Here is a 20,266-nt window from a genome sequence, read left to right on the forward strand (position 1 = left end):
GAGACCATTCTGGGGGGCGGATCTGACATGAGGAGAAATGACGGAACTCCCCGGCACAGAGCAGAACATCGGAATATCCAAGTAAATGTGAAAAGTATATTACAGTCCCAATGAAGGGCGACTTATGGTGACATCACAGCGCAGAGCCCCCCCCCCCCCCTCCCCCATCCGGCTGTATCTGGCAGAACGCCAGGAAAATCGAATATAATGTTTGCGGACTTCAGCAGAGTCACCTCTATCTCTTGGTACACTAAGTGGGTCTCAAAACTAATGAGATTCTAATGTAAGGGGGGACTCTGCCGGGGATATTGATATAAGGGGGACTCTGATGTAAGGGGGACTCTGATGTAAGGGGGGTTTGGATGGAGACTTTGATGTAAGGGGGTGCACTGATGTAAGTGGGGACATTGATGTAAGGGGAATTCTAGAGTAAGGGGGACTGATGTAAGGGGGGGTTGGATGGAGAGTTTGATGTAAGGGGGTGCTCTGATGTAAGGGGGGACATTGATGTAAGAGAGCTCTGATGGAGACTTTGATGTAAGGGGAATTCTAGAGTAAGGGGGACTCTGATGTAGGGAAGACCTTAATGGGGACTCTGATGGGGATCTTGATATAAGAGGGACTGTGATAGGGACTCTGATGTAAAGAGGCTCAGATGGGGACTTTGATGTAAGAGGGTGCTCTAATGCAAGTGGCTACATTGATGTAAGGGTGCTGTGATTGGGGACTTTGATGTGTTTGTGTGAGGGGGGGGGATTATAATGCAAGGGGGACTCTGACAGGGACTCTGATGTAGGGATGATTCTTATGTAAGTGATGTAAGTGGGGCTGTGATTGGTACTCAGATGTAAGGGGGCTCAGATGGGGACTTTGATGTAGGGGGATTCTAATGTAAGAAGGACTCTGATGGAGATCTTGATATAATAGGGAATGTGATAGGGACTCTGATGTAAAGGGGCTTTCTGCTGTAAGGGAGACTCTGATGTAAATGAGGGCTCTAATGTAAGTGGGGACATTGATATAAGGGGGGATTTTGATGTAAGGGGACTCTGATGGGGACTTCGATATGGGGGGGTGGATTACAATGTAAGGGGGACTTCGACAGGGACTCTGATGTAGGGATGACTTTGATGGCGACTCTTATGTAAGTAATGATCCTGATGTAATGGGGGACTCTAATGTAAGTGGGGACATTGATGTAAGGGAGTTGTGAATGGGGACTTTGATGGGGGGAGGGGCTATAAATGTAAGGGGAACTCCCAACAGGGACTCTGATGTAAAGGGATGACTTTGATGGGGGCTGTGATGTAAGGGGGCACTCTTATGGGGACCCTGTTTTGGGGGGGACTCTGATTTAAGGGGGAAATCTAATAGGGACTCTGAAGGCTACTAAGCTGAACCCAGGAAAAGTCAGAAATCGTTCCTCCTGGAGTTCCCCTTTACCTTCAGAGGATCTGATGTCCCGCACGTCATATCGCACCTCCCAGCGCATGCGCTCCCCGTGACTGCTGATCATGTACACTGGGGGGCGCCGTCCCTCATATCAGGGAAGGATCCATAATAACCAGCATGCCACATACTGCACTTACCACGAAGATCCCCCGGGGGGCGGCACCTTTGTTGCTCTCAGTTTTGGGGGCGCACAGGGACTGGTAGTCGTAGGATTCTTTCCTCATGAAGAAGGAACTGTTGTAGAGAGCGGACATGAGATTGGGGTCCACCTCACTGAAGAACTTCCCCACCTGAGGAGAGACGTTACATTGTGTCCTGTGACTTCATACAACGCTACATTGTTCCAGCTTGGACCAACTATGTATACATTGTGTCTGCGGATGCCCCTGGAAGAGGGAAATCAGAGGTAGACACCACTACTGCACCACTACACTACTACTACACTGCTACACCACTACTACACCACTACTACACCACTACTACACTGCTACACCACTACTACTACTACACTGCTACTACACCACTACTGCACCACTACACCACTTCTACACCACTACTACACCACTACTACACCACTACTACACTGCTACACCACTACACCACTACTACTACACCACTACTACACCACTACTACACTGCTACTACTGCACCACTACACCACTTCTACACCACTACTACACCACTACTACACCACTACTACACTGCTACACCACTACACCACTACTACACCACTACTACTACACCACTACTACACCACTACTACACTGCTACTACTGCACCACTACACCACTTCTACACCACTACTACACCACTACTACACCACTACTACACTGCTACACCACTACACCACTACTACACCACTACTACTACACCACTACTACACCACTACTACACTGCTACTACTGCACCACTACACCACTTCTACACCACTACTACACCACTACTACACCACTACTACACTGCTACACCACTACTACTACACCACTACTACACTGCTACACCACTACTACACTACTACACCACTACTACACTGCTACACCACTACTACACCACTACTACTACACCACTACACCACTGCTACACCACTACTACTACACCACTACTACACTGCTACTACACCACTACTGCACCACTACTACTACACCACTACTACACCACTACTACACCACTACTACTACACTGCTACTACACCACTACTGCACCACTACTACTACACCACTACTACACCACTACTACACCACTACTACTACACTGCTACTACACCACTACTACACCACTACTACACCACTACTACACTGCTACTACACCACTACTACACCACTACTACACCACTACTACACTGCTACTACACCACTACTACACCACTACTACACTGCTACACCACTACTGCACCACTACTACACCACTACTACTACACCACTACTACTACACCACTACTACACTACTACACCACTACTACACTGCTACACCACTACACCACTACTACACCACTACTACTACACCACTACTACACCACTACTACACTGCTACTACTGCACCACTACACCACTTCTACACCACTACTACACCACTACTACACTGCTACACCACTACTACTACACCACTACTACACTGCTACACCACTACTACACTACTACACCACTACTACACTGCTACACCACTACACCACTACTACACCACTACTACTACACCACTACACCACTGCTACACCACTACTACTACACCACTACTACACTGCTACACCACTACTACACTACTACACCACTACTACACTGCTACACCACTACACCACTACTACACCACTACTACTACACCACTACTACACCACTACTACACTGCTACTACTGCACCACTACACCACTTCTACAGCACTACTACACCACTACTACACTGCTACTACTGCACCACTACACCACTTCTACACTGCTACTACACCCCTACAACACCACTACTGCACCACTACTATTACACTGCTACTACACCACTACTACACAACTACTGCACTGCTACTACATCACTAAACTGCTGCTATACCACTACTATACTACTACACCACTACTGCACCACTACACCACTGCTACTACACCACTACTACACCACTACTACACCACTACTACTACACCACTACTACACTGCTACACCACTACTACTACACCACTGCTACTACACCACTACTACACTGCTACTACACCACTACTACACCACTACTGCACCACTACACCACTGCTACTACACCACTACACCACTGCTACTACACCACTACTACACTGCTACTACACTACTACTACACCACTGCTACTACACCACTACTACACTGCTACTACACTACTATTACACCACTGCTACTACACCACTACTACACAGCTACTACACCACTACTACACCACTACTGCACCACTACACCACTGCTACTACACCACTACACCACTGCTACTACACTGCTACTACACCACTACTACACTGCTACTACACTACTACTACACCACTACTGCACCACTACACCACTGCTACTACACCACTACTACACCGCTACTACACTGCTACTACACTACTACACCACTACTCCACTGCTACTACACCACTACTGCACCAGTACACCACTGCTACTACACCACTACTACACTGCTACTACACTACTACTACACCACTACTGCACAATTACACCACTGCTACTACTACACTGCTACTACACCACTACTACACTGCTACACCACTACTGCATCACTACACCACTGCTACTACACCACTACTACACCACTACTACACTGCTACTACACTGCTACTACACTACTACACCACTACTGCACCACTACACCACTGCTACTACACCACTACTACACTACTACTACACCACTACTGCACAATTACACCACTGCTACTACTACACTGCTACTACACCACTACTACACCACTATTGCACCACTACTGCATCACTACACCACTACTACTACTACACCACTACTACACTGCTACTACACTACTACTACACCACTACTGCACCACTACACCACTACACCACTGCTACTACACCACTACTACACTGCTACTACACTACTACTACACCACTACTGCACGATTACACCACTGCTACTACTACACTGCTACTACACTGCTACTACTACACTGCTACTACACCACTACTGCACCACTACTACACTGCTACTACACCACTACTACTACTACACCACTACTACACTACTACTACCCCACTACTATACCAGTAATGCACTGCTACTACTATTACACAGCTACTACACCCCTACAACACCACTACTGCACCACTACTATTACACTGCTACTACACCACTACTACACAACTACTGCACTGCTACTACATCACTAAACTGCTGCTATACCACTACTATACTACTACACCACTACTGCATCACTACACCACTGCTACTACACCACTACTACTACTACACCACTACTACACTGCTACTACACTACTACTACACCACTACTGCACCACTACACCACTGCTACTACACCACTACTACACTGCTACTACACTACTACTACACCACTACTGCACGATTACACCACTGCTACTACTACACTGCTACTACACTGCTACTACACCACTACTACACTACTACTACACCACTACTATACCAGTAATGCACTGCTACTACTATTACACTGCTACTACACCACTACTGCACCCCTACAACACCACTACTGCACCACTACTACACCACAACTACTGCACTGCTACTACATCACTAAACTGCTGCTATACCACTACTACACTGCTACTACACTGCTACTACACTGCCTTTGGGCACTGCAGGTCACTACATGAGGTTGAGGAGCTTTATATAAGCTTGGAGTCTGTGGGAAGCTGGTAGGTACTGTGGGGGTTATGGGTTCTCAGGGGGGGGAGGGGGGGCACTGAGGGTCACTAAGGGGGGCTGGGGGGCACTATGGAAGCTTGGAGGAGCTGTGAGAAGTTGGGCGGCACTATGGAAGCTGAAGGTTCTCTGGGGGCCACTGTGGCCCCTATGGGAGGTTGGAGGATGGTGTAGGACACCGTTGGAGGTTGGGGACACTATGGAGGACTAGAAGCTCTGCAGCATAGAGGGAGATTGGGAGACACTGTGAAGGCTGAGGGCTCTAGGGGGCCTTTGGGCACTGGGGGCCACTATGTGAGGTTGGAGGGCTTTCTAGAAGCTTGGAGACTATGGGAAGTTGGGAGGCACTATGGAGGTTGTTGGTTCTCAGGGAGCCCAGGGCACTCTGGGATGTTGATTGGCACTAGGAAAGCTTGGAGGCACTGTGGGAAGTTGGGAGGCACTATGGTAACTGAAGGTTCTTGGGTGGCCTGGCGGCACTGTGGGCCACTACGGGGGGTTGGAGGATGGTGTAGGACACTGTTGCAGGTTGGGGACACTATGGAGGACTAGAGGCTCTGCAGAACGCTGGGCCACAGCGGTAGGTTGGGAGACACTGTGAAGGCTGCTCTAGGGGGCTTTTGGGCACTGTGGGCCACTATGTGAGGTTGGAGGGCTTTCTAGAAGCTTGGAGAATATGGGACGTTGGGAGGCACGATGGAGGTTGTTGGTTCTCAGGGAGTCCAGGGCACTCTGGGAGGTTGAGTATCACCAGGGAAACTTGGAGGCACTGTGGGAAGTTGGGAGGCACTATGGAGGTTGTTGGTTCTCAGGGAGTCCAGGTGCACTCTGGGAGGTTGATTGGCACTAGGGAAGCTTGGAGGCACTGTGGGAAGTTGGGAGGCACTATGGAAACTGAAGGTTCTTAGGTGGCCTGGGGGCACTGTGGGCCACTACGGGGGGTTGGAGGATGCTGTAGGACACTGTTGCAGGTTGGGGACACTATGGAGGACTAGAGACTCTGCAGCAGGCTGGGCGGCACTGTGGGAGGTTGGAGGCACTGGGGGCATTGTAGGCCTCCCCGTACTATATGCTGTCCCCACATGTTCAGCATGCTTGCCGGGGACCGAAGCATTATGGTCATCCTATGTAATCATCTGCTGGAAAACGTGAGCCTCCAACATGGATGAACGTTTACGGCCTCCGGTACAGACTCCTTTAATGATGGGTCAAGGGTGCAACTAACTGGGACCTGCCTGATGGAAGAGCTCCAAGAACACAAAGAAGTCTGGCGTGAATGGTTTCCAAGGACATGAGTGTGGGAGCCTAGACAGAAGATCCCCTCCCCCATCTCTTCATCACCTCATCTTGGCCCCTCCTTCCCTTCTTCTGTAATTAGAATTTATGTATCTATTTATAAATAGCCCCCAAATCTAACTGTCCTTCCTTACATCAAGGCACCCCCCCCCCCCCGAACACACCATGTTCTCCAACAGGCATGCCTAGATCCTTCTACATGGTGCAAAGTCAGGAAATTAGAGAAAGTTAGAAAACACTGACCTGGGACCAGTGGTCCTGCTGGTTGGACATGACGAGGAACCCACCATCATCAATCAGGACGCACAGTAGATCCTGCAGAGAGAAAACACATGACACATCTTCGGCCCTAAACACGGAAGTAACGGGGGGGACCAAGATCGTTTCTGAGCAACGGGAGAGTGACAAGACTGGACTTGGACCTCAACTATCCAAATTTCTGGTGCAAACACCAACACGTAAGCAGGCTGTGTAGACCTGACTACCTCTCAAGCTGGCCGTACGCCTCACATTTTGGTGCCGTGACCCGGACTAAGTGACCATTAATACGATTCCCACAGACACGCTCCAACAGCGAGTGGAGGATGGTATGGCCAAAAAGGGGGGACCAACTCCAAGTTACCGGCCACGAGGAAAGGAGCGGGGCTACTTGAAGGACACGGTTGTGGATTGGGACGCTCTACCAGCCTGTAGAGGTGTGATGGAGAGTTGTCCACCAATTGCTGGCCATGTTGTGTGCTTTTCATACTCCTCAATGATTACATTGGACAACATTTCCGTGCCATGAGCTGGACTAATGGTTGGTAATAGGACTTACGACACACCACAACGGCCATCCAACATTTGCCCTCTTGGCTGCACCATGCCAAGCCCCCGTGCCGAGGTCCGAAAACTGGGTCCAACTACTTTCCAAAAACCTGTCTGTTCCTGCACTTCTCAGGAGCGGCTCAGTCACTCTATACCTATTCAATCCACCGGGAATTGCCGATACGACGGCAAGTAATCACCAGTTCATCACCGACGAGTCCCAACGGCCATCCAACATTTGCCCTCTTGGCCGCACCATGCCAAGCCCCCGTGCCGAGGTCCGAAAACTGGGTCCAACTACTTTCCAAAAACCTGTCTGTTCCTGCACTTCTCAGGAGCGGCTCAGTCACTCTATACCTATTCAATCCACCGGGAATTGCCGATACGACGGCAAGTAATCACCAGTTCATCACCGACGAGTCCCAACGGCCATCCAACATTTGCCCTCTTGGCCGCACCATGCCAAGCCCCCGTGCCGAGGTCCGAAAACTGGGTCCAACTACTTTCCAAAAACCTGTCTGTTCCTGCACTTCTCAGGAGCGGCTCAGTCACTCTATACCTATTCAATCCACCGGGAATTGCCGATACGACGGAAAGTAATCACCAGTTCATCACCGACGAGTCCCTAAGGCCATCCAACATTTGCCCTCTTGGCCGCACCATGCCAAGCCCCCATGCCGAGGTCCGAAAACTGGGTCCAACTACTTTCCAAAAACCTGTCTGTTCCTGCACTTCTCAGGAGTGGTTCAGTCAAATCTAAAACCTATTCAATCCACCGGGAATTGCCGATACGACGGAAAGTAATCACCAGTTCATCACCGACGAGTCCCATCGGCCACCAGAACTCGGTCCATTGGGACGATGGAATGGCAAACAAATTCACAGCTTCGAAAATGGAAAAATTTGCAACCGTTTTGTCAAACGTGATCAGATCGGGGCAATTTAAATCCCGCGTTTTGGCAGCGGATCAAAACCGTGTCTTCAATTGCTTTGTGATTTTGCCGGAAAAAAAAGAATTGAACGCGCGATCGCGCTAGCCGAGATTGCCCCTTGTATGGCCAGCTGTAACGCGTCCCGTCAAGGTCGTCGGTTCTACACAATGCCGTGTATTTGCGGAGAACAGGGGCGGACTAACAACTCATGGGGCCCCCCAGGCTATAGGGGATCATGGGGCCCCTGTGTCCTCGCCCACACTCAAAAAAGCCTATGAAAGGTACCAGGGGCATTTCATGGGGCCCCCTACTGACCCTGGGCCCTCAGGCAGTGCTCGAGTTCCCGAATGGTCAGTCCGCCCCTGACGGAGAACATTATGTATTATCTGTATTCTCTATTTCAGGTACTTCTATATCGCCGTCAGTTTACGCCGCACTTTATATATATACAGTGGGGATGGAAAGTTTGGGCACCCCAGCTAAAAATGTGTATTAATGTGCATAAAGAAGCCAAGGAAAGATGGAAAAATCTCCAAAAGGCATCAAATTACAGATTAGACATTCTTATAATATGTCAACAGAAGTTAGATTTTATTTCCATCATTTACACTTTCAAAATAACAGAAAACAAAAAAATGGCATCCCCAAAAGTTTGGGCCCCCTGCAGAATTTATAGCATGCACTGCCCCCTTTGCCAAGCTGAGACCTGCCAGTGTCATGGATTGTTCTCAATCATCGTCTGGGAAGACCAGGTGATGTCAATCTCAAAGGTTTTAAATGCCCAGACTCATCTGACCTTGCCCCAACAATCAGCACCATGGGTTCTTCTAAGCAGTTGTCTAGAAAACTGAAACTGAAAATAGTTGACGCTCACAAAGCTGGAGAAGGCTATAAGAAGATAGCAAAGCGTTTTCAGATGTCAATATCCTCTGTTCGGAATGTAATTAAGAAATGGCAGTCATCCGGAACAGTGGAAGTTAAAGCAACATCTGGAAGACCAAGAAAAATATCAGACAGAACAGCTCGCAGGATTGTGAGAAAAACAATTCAAAGCCCACGTTTGACGGCACGATCCCTCCAGAAAGATCTGGCAGACACTGGAGTTGTGGTCACTATTCCGCTATAAAGAGATACTTGTACAAATATGGTCTTCATGGAAGAGTCATCAGAAGAAAACCTTTTCTACGTCCTCACCACAAAAATCATCGTTTGAACTTTTGCAAATGAACATATAGACAAGCCTGATGCATTTTGGAAACAAGTTCTGTGGACCGATGAGGTTAAAATTGAACTTTTTGGCCGGAATGAGCAAAGGTACGTTTGGAGAAGAAGGGGCACAGAATTTAATGAAAAGAACCTCTGTCCAACTGTGAAGCATGGGGTTGGATCAATCATGCTTTGGGGTTGTACTGCAGCCAGTGGCACAGGGAACATCTCACGAGTAGAAATAAAAATGGATTCAATAAAATTTCAGCAAATTTTGGATGGTAACTTGATGTCATCTGTGAAAAAGCTGAAGTTAAAGAGAGGATGGCTTCTACAAATGGATAATGATCCTAAACACACCTCGAAATCCACGGGGGATTACATCAAGAGGCGTAAACTGAAGGTTTTGCCATGGCCTTCACAATCTCCTGACCTCAACATCATTGAAAATCTATGGATAGACCTTAAAAGAGCCGTGCGTGACAGACAGCCCAGAAATCTCAAAGAACTGGAAGACTTTTGTAAGGAAGAATGGGCAAAGATACCTCAAACAAGAACTGAAAGACTCTTGGCTGGCTACAAAAAGCGTTTACAAGCTGTGATACTTGCCAAAGGGGGCAGTACAAGATGTTAACTCTGCAGGGGGCCCAAACTTTTGCAGACGCCATTTTTTTGTTTTCGGTTATTTTGAAAGTGTAAATGATGGAAATAAAATCTAACTTTTGTTGACATATTATAAGAATGTCTAATCTGTAATTTGATGCCTTTTGGAGATTTTTCCATCTTTCCTTGGCTTCTTTATGCACATTAATACAAATTTTTAGCTGGGGTGCCCAAACTTTCCATCCCCACTGTATATATTGTACATTAACATCAGTCCCCGCCCCCGAGGAGCGTACAATCTAAGGCGCCTAACTATCATTCATACATACACATACTAGGGCCTATTTAGACAGGAGAAAATTCATTTCCCAGCATGTCTTTGGAGTGTGGGAGGAAACCGGAGGACCCGGAGGAAACCAACGCAGGCACAGGGAGAACATGCAAACTCCAGACAGGTGGATGATGGTGTATGGGTCGGTAATGCCGATGTTAAATTTTATGCATTGGGTCCGCTACAGGATGACCTCAGAGAAGGCGGAGCTCGTCAGGAAAATCACACCCCCTGATGATGTCATGCGCACACAGACGCCACTCACCTCATTGTTGATGTCGCAGTCCATCTCACAGCTCGCCGAGGGACTGCACTGCTGAGGAGAACAAAAGACGTTAGAAATCCTAGAAAACGCAGCACAGTCAGCTTCATGAACCTGGTTTCCTCTGATCTCAGGGAGCACAGCATAGGCAATGTATGTCTTACACCTGGCTTCCTCTGATGTCAGGGAGTACAGCATAGGCAATGCATGACTTACACCTGGCTCCCTCTGATCTCAGGGAGTACAGCATAGGCACTGCATGACTTACACCTGGCTCCCTCTGATCTCAGGGAGTACAGCATAGGCACTGCATGACTTACACCTGGCTCCCTCTGATCTCAGGGAGTACAGCATAGGCAATGCATGACTTACACCTGGCTTCCTCTGATCTCAGGGAGTACAGCATAGGCACTGCATGACTTACACCTGGCTCCCTCTGATCTCAGGGAGTACAGCATAGACAATGCATGACATTACACCTGGCTTCCTCTGATTTCAGGGAGTACAGCATAGGCAATGCATGACATTACACCTGGCTTCCTCTGATCTCAGGGAGTACAGCATAGGCAATGCATGACATTACACCTGGCTTCCTCTGATCTCAGGGAGTACAGCATAGGCAATGCATGACTTTACACCTGGCTCCCTCTGATCTCAGGGAGTACAGCATAGGCAATGCATGACATTACACCTGGCTTCCTCTGATCTCAGGGAGTACAGCATAGGCAATGCATGACATTACACCTGGCTCCCTCTGATCTCAGGGAGTACAGCATAGGCAATGCATGACATTACACCTGGCTTCCTCTGATCTCAGGGAGTACAGCATAGGCAATGCATGACATTACACCTGGCTTCCTCTGATCTCAGGGAGTACAGCATAGGCAATGCATGTCTTACACCTGGCTTCCTCTGATCTCAGGGAGTACAGCATAGACAATGCATGACATTACACCTGGCTTCCTCTGATCTCAGGGAGTACAGCATAGACAATGTATGACATTACACCTGGCTTCCTCTGATCTCAGGGAGTACAGCATAGACAATGCATGACATTACACCTGGCTTCCTCTGATCTCAGGGAGCACAGCATAGGCAATGCATGTCTTACACCTGGCTTCCTCTGATCTCAGGGAGTACAGCATAGGCAATGCATGACTTTACACCTGGCTCCCTCTGATCTCAGGGAGTACAGCATAGGCAATGCATGTCTTACACCTGGCTGCCTCTGATCTCAGGGAGTACAGCATAGGCAATGCATGACTTTACACCTGGCTCCCTCTGATCTCAGGGAGTACAGCATAGGCAATGCATGTCTTACACCTGGCTCCCTCTGATCTCAGGGAGTACAGCATAGGCAATGCATGACATTACACCTGGCTTCCTCTGATCTCAGGGAGTACAGCATAGGCAATGCATGACTTACACCTGGCTCCCTCTGATCTCAGGGAGTACAGCATATGCAATGCATGACATTACACCTGGCTCCCTCTGATCTCAGGGAGTACAGCATAGGCAATGCATGACATTACACCTGGCTTCCTCTGATCTCAGGGAGTACAGCATAGGCAATGCATGACTTTACACCTGGCTCCCTCTGATCTCAGGGAGTACAGCATAGGCAATGCATGTCTTACACCTGGCTTCCTCTGATCTCAGGGAGTACAGCATAGGCACTGCATGACATTACACCTGGCTCCCTCTGATCTCAGGGAGTACAGCATAGGCACTGCATGACTTACACCTGGCTCCCTCTGATCTCAGGGAGTACAGCATAGGCAATGCATGACATTACACCTGGCTCCCTCTGATCTGAGGGAGTACAGCATAGGCAATGCATGACATTACACCTGGCTCCCTCTGATCTCAGGGAGTACAGCATAGGCAATGCATGACATTACACCTAGCTTCCTCTGATCTCAGGGAGTACAGCATAGGCAATGCATGTCTTACACCTGGCTTCCTCTGATCTCAGGGAGTACAGCATAGGCACTGCATGACATTACACCTGGCTCCCTCTGATCTCAGGGAGTACAGCATAGGCACTGCATGACTTACACCTGGCTCCCTCTGATCTCAGGGAGTACAGCATAGGCAATGCATGACATTACACCTGGCTTCCATTACAATTTTCAATGCAATCCAACCAGAACTAGAAGGATCCTCCAATGGCATTGCAGGATGACATGGAGATGGCAGTTGAGGGTGTGGCCGGGCACGACTGTCTGCCTCCACCATGGCGCCATGTGCAGCACCTCGGGCCCTTGCTGTGTCTCTGTTAGTTTTTTTTTCCATACTTGTCTCTTTCTTTACAGGTCAGTAGAGAGGAAACGTGTGACATTAGAAGTGCGATTCACAAGAAGCAGAACTCACTGGACCGGCCTTCCTGGCCCCGTGTAATGTGGAGGAACATTGGAAATGTCAGCCTAGGGAGCCACGGCTAATAATGACACATCTACGGCTCGTGGCACACCGGCGGGGGCAGGGAGATGAGATCAGACAGCCGTGACCGATCTGCACCACACAACGATCTTCATTCACTTTACTGAGATTATTATAATAATGAGAATAGATAGAAAGACGGAGAAGATCACGTTGGTGGTTGTCGGAGAAATGATCTCTTCCATTGGTGGTCAGTGTGAAAGGGGCCCCCTGAACTGATGGACACTAGGAGAGGGGCTTCCATTATAAATGTGGTCAGTGGGAAGAATGTCCCTTACATTGGGGGTCAGTGGGAAGAATGTCCCTTACATTGGTGATCAGTGGGAAAAATGTCCCTTACATTGGGGGTCAGTGGGAAGAATGTACCTTACATTGGGGGTCAGTGGGAAGAATGTCCCTTACATTGGGGGTCAGTGGGAAGAATGTCCCTTACATTGGTGGTCAGTGGGAAGAATGTCCCTTACATTGGTGGTCAGTGGGAAGAATGTCCCTTACATTGGTGATCAGTGGGAAGAATGCTCCTTACATTGGTGGTCAGTGGGAAGAATGTCCCTTACATTGGTGGTCGGTGGGAAGAATGTCCCTTACATTGGGGGTCAGTGGGAAGAATGTCCCTTACATTGGTGATCAGTGGGAAGAATGTCCCTTACATTGGGGGGTCAGTGGGAAGAATGTCCCTTACATTGGTGGTCGGTGGGAAGAATGTCCCTTACATTGGTGGTCAGTGGGAAGAATGCTCCTTACATTGGGGATCAGTGGGAAGAATGTCCCTTACATTGGGGGTCAGTGGGAAGAATGTCCCTTACATTGGGGGTCAGTGGGAAGAATGTCCCTTACATTGGTGATCAGTGGGAAGAATGTCCCTTACATTGAGGGGTCAGTGGGAAGAATGTCCCTTACATTGGGGGTCAGTGGGAAGATTGTCCCTTACATTGGGGGTCAGTGGGAAGAATGTCCCTTACATTGGGGGTCAGTGGGAAGAATGTCCCTTACATTGGGGGTCAGTGGGAAGAATGTCCCTTACATTGGGGATCAGTGGGAAGAATGTCCCTTACATTGGTGGTCAGTGGGAAGAATGTCCCTTACATTGGTGGTCAGTGGGAAGAATGTCCCTTACATTGGGGGTCAGTGGGAAGAATGTCCCTTACATTGGGGGTCAGTGGGAAGAATGTCCCTTACATTGGGGATCAGTGGGAAGAATGTCCCTTACATTGGGGATCAGTGGGAAGAATGTCCCTTACATTGGGGGTCAGTGGGAAGAATGTCCCTTACATTGGGAGTCAGTGGGAAGAATGTCCCTTACATTGGGGGTCAGTGGGAAGAATGTCCCTTACATTGGGGGTCAGTGGGAAGAATGTCCCTTACATTGGGGGTCAGTGGGAAGAATGTCCCTTACATTGGTGATCAGAGGGAAGAATGTCCCTTACATTGGGGGTCAGTGGGAAGAATGTCCCTTACATTGGGGGTCAGTGGGAAGAATGCCCCTTACATTGGTGGTCAGTGGGAAGAATGTCCCTTACATTGGGGGTCAGTGGGAAGAATGTCCCTTACATTGAGGGTCAGAGGGAAGAATGTCCCTTACATTGGGGGTCAGTGGGAAGAATGTCCCTTACATTGGGGGTCAGTGGGAAGAATGTCCCTTACATTGGTGGTCAGTGGGAAGAATGTCCCTTACATTGGGGGTCAGTGGGAAGAATGTCCCTTACATTGGGGGTCAGTGGGAAGAATGCTCCTTACATTGGTGGTCAGTGAGAAGAATGTCCCTTACATTGGGGGGTCAGTGGGAAGAATGTCCCTTACATTGGGGGTCAGTGGGAAGAATGTCCCTTACATTGGGGGGTCAGTGGGAAGAATGCCCCTTACATTGGGGGTCAGTGGGAAGAATGTCCCTTACATTGGGGGTCAGTGGGAAGAATGTCCCTTACATTGGTGGTCAGTGGGAAGAATGTCCCTTACATTGGGGGTCAGTGAGAAGAATGTCCCTTACATTGGGGGTCAGGGGGAAGAATGTCCCTTACATTGGGGGTCAGTGGGAAGAATGTCCCTTACATTGGTGATCAGTGGGAAGAATGTCCCTTACATTGGTGGTCAGTGGGAAGAATGTCCCTTACATTGGGGGTCAGTGGGAAGAATGTCCCTTACATTGGGAGTCAGTGGGAAGAATGTCCCTTAATGTGACTCTTCGTTGTCTTTAATAAATGTACATTTTTTCTAGTAATAATTGTGGGCTCTCGTTGAGCTTTATTTAACCATAATTTATTTTTGTTCATTTCTTCCTTTTTTTCCTTTTTCATTCATGAATATTTAAAACTTGCAGTAGTTGTGTTTTTTGTAGCGCTGCCTTTGAATAAATAATGGTTTGTGCTAGAAAAATAAATTTAGAGATTTTATAAAAGAGATAAATTGTCCAATAAAATCTCACTGTTGATGATCTGTAAAGCAGTTTAGTCCCCAAATGGAAGAACAAAAATGATCACTTTAATGGAATTTGTACTCATTGAGAAGGACTAGATCACGCTGGTTTAACCCCATCCTATCACCTTCCCCCATCCCATCAGCTGGACTTGGAGGAAAAGGTGGGACCTCTAGGAGATCCTGGTTGGAGCTGTCACTTCTGTGCCCTTAGCTCAATGTATGCATGGATGTGCATGCTCCATCGTTTCCTCTTGGGGTGGGGGGCACACTTTGTCACCTTTACCTGGAGAGGACCCTGTCCCGGCACACAAGACTGAACACTGTGTTTTATAACTAAGATCCCTAAACAGCCAGGAATATTCAATGGATAACATGTTATTAGGCCGGTATACCAAATGCATTTTATTTCTAGAACATGTGAGGCGTTTCCTGACCTTGCGTGGTCCTTGAGGGTTGGACTCAGACTGGTTACTGGCCAGAACTTTGAACTTTTCCACCCAAGCTTCTAGGTCCAACTTCACTCCGACAACTGGAAGAAAACAAAGAGACCCTTGAACAAAAACAATGAACACAAACCAGAGAAGCTCAGTGGAGCTCCAAAACCGACTTTGCTGCAAAGGAAATGATCGTCTGGGTGCCCCTCTACCAATGTGGACTTTTTAGCCTCCAACTCACCAGCTGGTTTAAGTCTCCTGCCATCGGTCTCCAGGTCTACGGCTGTGCTGACCAGAATCCCCACCGTGTTATTCTCTAGATCGGACGGCCGATAGCCAGCTGAAACGAGACACAGTTATCAGTTTACAGATATGGACGGAGACCCAGTGCCCAATTCCTGAGCAGGCCTTAGCCACCCAGGATGAAGCTGCAGCCTCATTGGATGAGGCCATTATGACCAATCCTTAGTGGAAGGACATGGCTGCTGAGGCACCAGAGAGATAGGGAGGCTCAATTGTGGGACTCCACTGTGATCCTCCCCCTTACTGTCAAACCCAATCTTTGCGGTGACCTAATATCCCACCCCATGAGATTTCCATGCTTTACTTCCTGCACTGCTCATACTAAACACCATATGGCCTTCCCTCCATCCATGTGCAACTCATTATTCCCCCTGGAACCCCTACATTCTATCTCTGTGCTGCTCACACTTTGCTCCTTAGGGTTCTTGCACTTTACTCCGACAATGCTCACAGCAACTGCCACCCCTGCGCTACTCACACCCAGCCCACTAGGGTCCTCAATTTCAACTCATGGACTGCTCGCACATAGCCCCCCTGGGGGCTTCATATTCCATGCAAGTACTAATCACACCCCACCTCCTGAGGGCCCCACATTCTACCCAACACAGCTAACCAATGTCTTCATATTCTCCCTTTACATTGCTCACACCCTGTGACGGGAGTCACTTTGGGTGGGGGGCCCATGGAACACAGCTCACTTTAGAGAGGTGGGGAGACCCCTGTCACAGCTCCCCAGATCACTCTTATGTGTAAGTCACCCTGTGCCTTTTAGGGGTGCAGGGTGATATGTGTTTGTGTATTGGCTTGGTGGGGGGTGTCTGCTGATGTGTCTCTTATTGCTAGATGTGGTTTGCCCCACCCTGTGTCATTATGCAGGGAGGGGGGATTGTCCCCTTGAATGTATATATCTTGTATCTGTGTTAAAGTAGTCTATTTTCCTGGTTTTCCTTCAAGAGTTGTCTGGTCGGTGTTCGGACGAGGAAACAGGAGTCTAACGGAAATGCCCAAGTGCAATCGGGGTCCGGTTCCGTTACACACCCCCTTACCCACTGGGATTCCCATTTTCCTTTCAAACAATGCTTACAACAATACCCCATTGGGATTCTTATATTCCATCACTATACTGCTCACAACACTCCCCCTGGGGTCCTCATACTCCCACCATCTTCTCTGGTATCATCAAATTCAACCTCTATACTTCTCATATCCCACCCCCTGATATCCTCATATGCTTCTCCTACATTGCTCACACTCCAGCCTGACTCTGGGATCTTTATATTCCAACTCAACACCGATTGCACCCTACCTCCTGGGGTTCTCGTATTCGACTTCTACAATGTTCCCAAATCTGCCCCTTGGGATTCTCATATTCCACTCCTACGCTGATCGAAAACCTCTCCCCTGGGATCTTTAAATTCCACCGCTACACTTTACCCCCAGGGTGCTCAAATTCCACCCCTACACTATTCACATTTTACCATCTTGAGTCCTCATATTCTTCCCCTGCACTGCTCACACCCCTCCCTAATCCTGGGGCCCTAATACTCCTACCCAAGACTGCTCACACCCCACCTCCTGGGGTCCCCATAGTTCATGTCTACACAAATCATAAACCCACCCCCTAGGGCCTTCATGTTCCATTTCTGAATAACTCCCAAACCAGTTCTTGGGGTCCTTGTACACCACCCCTACACTGCTCATATCCCTATGGACTTTCCACTCTGACCCTCCACCCCCACCCCAGTGGTCTTGGCACTTCCTCTCTACTTAATTACTCACGTTCTCTGTATGGTGCTCGAAAGATGTAGCCTTTGTTGTCGAGACTTCTTCGGTAGAAGGTGGCATTGTGAGGCTCCATGTCCTCCAACCAGTCATCAGCGGCTCTAGATAACCACAGAAAAGCGGTTACCCCGATTACACTGACAGGTCCCCAGTATTACCACAGCTGGCTGATTAAATAGCTCAGATGCTTCACATGTCGAATATCAGAACTCACTTGTTGGGGAAGACTCGGGTGATGCCACCGTCTGTTGCCGCAAAGACCGCCAGAAGCCCATAACTATGGGAAGAGGAAAGAACGAGGACAGAGATGTGTAACGAGATACATGAAAAGTGATCTGACTAATCAAAAGATCAGAATTGCTAGAGCTACGTTGTCACATCTCTTCTTTTAGAGGTGTCCATTGGCTGCCATCACTTGTGTTGAGTCTGTCAGATGATAGGCTGTGTCTAGAATTTTTACAGACACCTTGTTGTCACAGACAGGCTTTGGTGGTTGTTTTAGGCTAAAAAATTGGAGTAAAATTTTACTGACGATTAAAAGTGCTTAAAAAAATAAAAATGCTACTGTAATCCTCATGAGCGTTACTGATTATGGATACTGAAGCTCGGCTGTGACATGGATTTGTCCTTCAAGGATAGTGAAGGTGCAGTGAGTGATGTCAGTATGCTCACGTGAGAAGATCTTTGTCCTTCCAAACACGGTCAGCCAAATCCCGCGTGATTCCCGTGTCCAAGATGAGGTTGTGCAGCAGGAAGCTGTCACCTGTTAAATGGGACAATCAAGGTCATTATGCACAGCGTGGTGTGAAGGTCCATCAGCTGCATCCAATGATAATAGACTCCAATCATTTATCACACTTAAACTGTTTGGATTATAGGCGGAGTCTCCTCTCACAACTTCAGATAGTTTGGTATTCTTGTATAATTTGTACCACAGTGTTTGACTCCAGGAGGCCAGGCACGAGGATCAGAACAGTAACATCACTGTAACTTTTTATAATCCTTCCTACATCCTCACTGATCCAGGTTACAGCCATCCAGGATACTGCAGACCTTTCTGGTGGTTTCTGTCAAGGTGCTTGTACATCTCCTCCACTGTATATAACCCTTCCTACATCTTCACTGACCCACCATCCAAGATACTGCAGATTTTCCAAGTGGTTCCTGTCTAAGCTGGTGGCTCATCTCCTCTATATATCTCTTCTTACATCCTTCTCAACCCACCATCCATGATACTGCAGACCTTCTAAATCAGAGTTTCTCAACCAGGGTTCCATGGAAGTCTAGGGTTCCTCCAGAGGTTGTTAGGGGTTCCTTGAGCAATTTCTGCCTCTAAGATGAGTTCCCACTGACATCATTGATCTTTTAGAGTAGTTCCTGTCCAAGCTGCTTGTACATCTCCCCTATATAACTGTTCCTACTTCTTCACTGACAAGCCATCCAAGATACTGCAGACCTTTCTAACAGTTCCTGTCAAGGCGGATTGTACATCTCCTCTATCTAACCTTTTCTACCTCCCCACCAACACACCATCTATGATACTTCAAAACTCCTGAGTGATTCCTGTCCAAGATGATGGTTCATCTCCTCTATATAACCCTTCCTACATCCTCATCAACCTACCATCCAAGATACTGCAGATTTTCCAAGTGGTTCCTATCTAAGCTGGTGGCTCATCTCCTATATATAACTCTTCTTACATCCTTCTCAACCCACCATCCATGATACTGCAGACCTTCTAAATCAAAGGTTCTCAACTAGGGTTCCATGGAAGTCTAGGGTTTCTCCAGAGGTTGTCTTGAGCAATTTCTGCCTCTAAGATAAGTTCCCACTGGCACCATTGATCTTTTTAGCTATCTGTGAGGGGGTAATTCTTCCCTGTAATCACAAATGTAAGGAGCATTCTTCCCAACAACTATCACACTAATGTATCATGAGTTGTAGATATAGTAGGTTTTAGCAGGGGTTCCCTAAGACCGGAAAGTTATTTCAAGGGTTCCTCCATGTTAAAAAGGTTGAGAAATGCTGTTCTAAATTATTCCTGTCCAAGCTGATTGTCCTTTATAGTGCTGAATGTCAGCCTGTGGGAATGTCAGCAGTAACGATGGCTGAGGGGAACATCCGGATCCTAAATGGCAGGACAGTGA

At 48.1% G+C, this 20,266-nt stretch overlaps 1 protein-coding gene across 1 annotated transcript in view; it reads right to left on the bottom strand.

Annotated features, from left to right (window-relative positions):
- The window catches only part of LOC149431346 (voltage-dependent calcium channel subunit alpha-2/delta-2-like), a gene marked incomplete at its 5' end in the record, with an annotated part of 141,622 nt that overhangs the window by 13,880 nt on the left and 107,476 nt on the right, over positions 1–20,266 (bottom strand). Inside the window, 8 exons of the mRNA XM_089665644.1 lie at positions 1,590–1,742; positions 6,846–6,917; positions 10,747–10,797; positions 16,035–16,129; positions 16,276–16,374; positions 18,117–18,220; positions 18,334–18,396; positions 18,792–18,882. Of these exons, the coding sequence (XP_089521770.1) occupies positions 1,590–1,742; positions 6,846–6,917; positions 10,747–10,797; positions 16,035–16,129; positions 16,276–16,374; positions 18,117–18,220; positions 18,334–18,396; positions 18,792–18,882 (728 nt within the window). The remainder of the gene's footprint in view (positions 1–1,589; positions 1,743–6,845; positions 6,918–10,746; positions 10,798–16,034; positions 16,130–16,275; positions 16,375–18,116; positions 18,221–18,333; positions 18,397–18,791; positions 18,883–20,266) is intronic.

This window comes from Staurois parvus, unplaced genomic scaffold, assembly GCF_062004578.1.
Source record: "Staurois parvus isolate SC_StPar_1 unplaced genomic scaffold, SC_StPar_1.0 ptg002284l, whole genome shotgun sequence".
NCBI lineage: Eukaryota > Metazoa > Chordata > Amphibia > Anura > Ranidae > Staurois > Staurois parvus.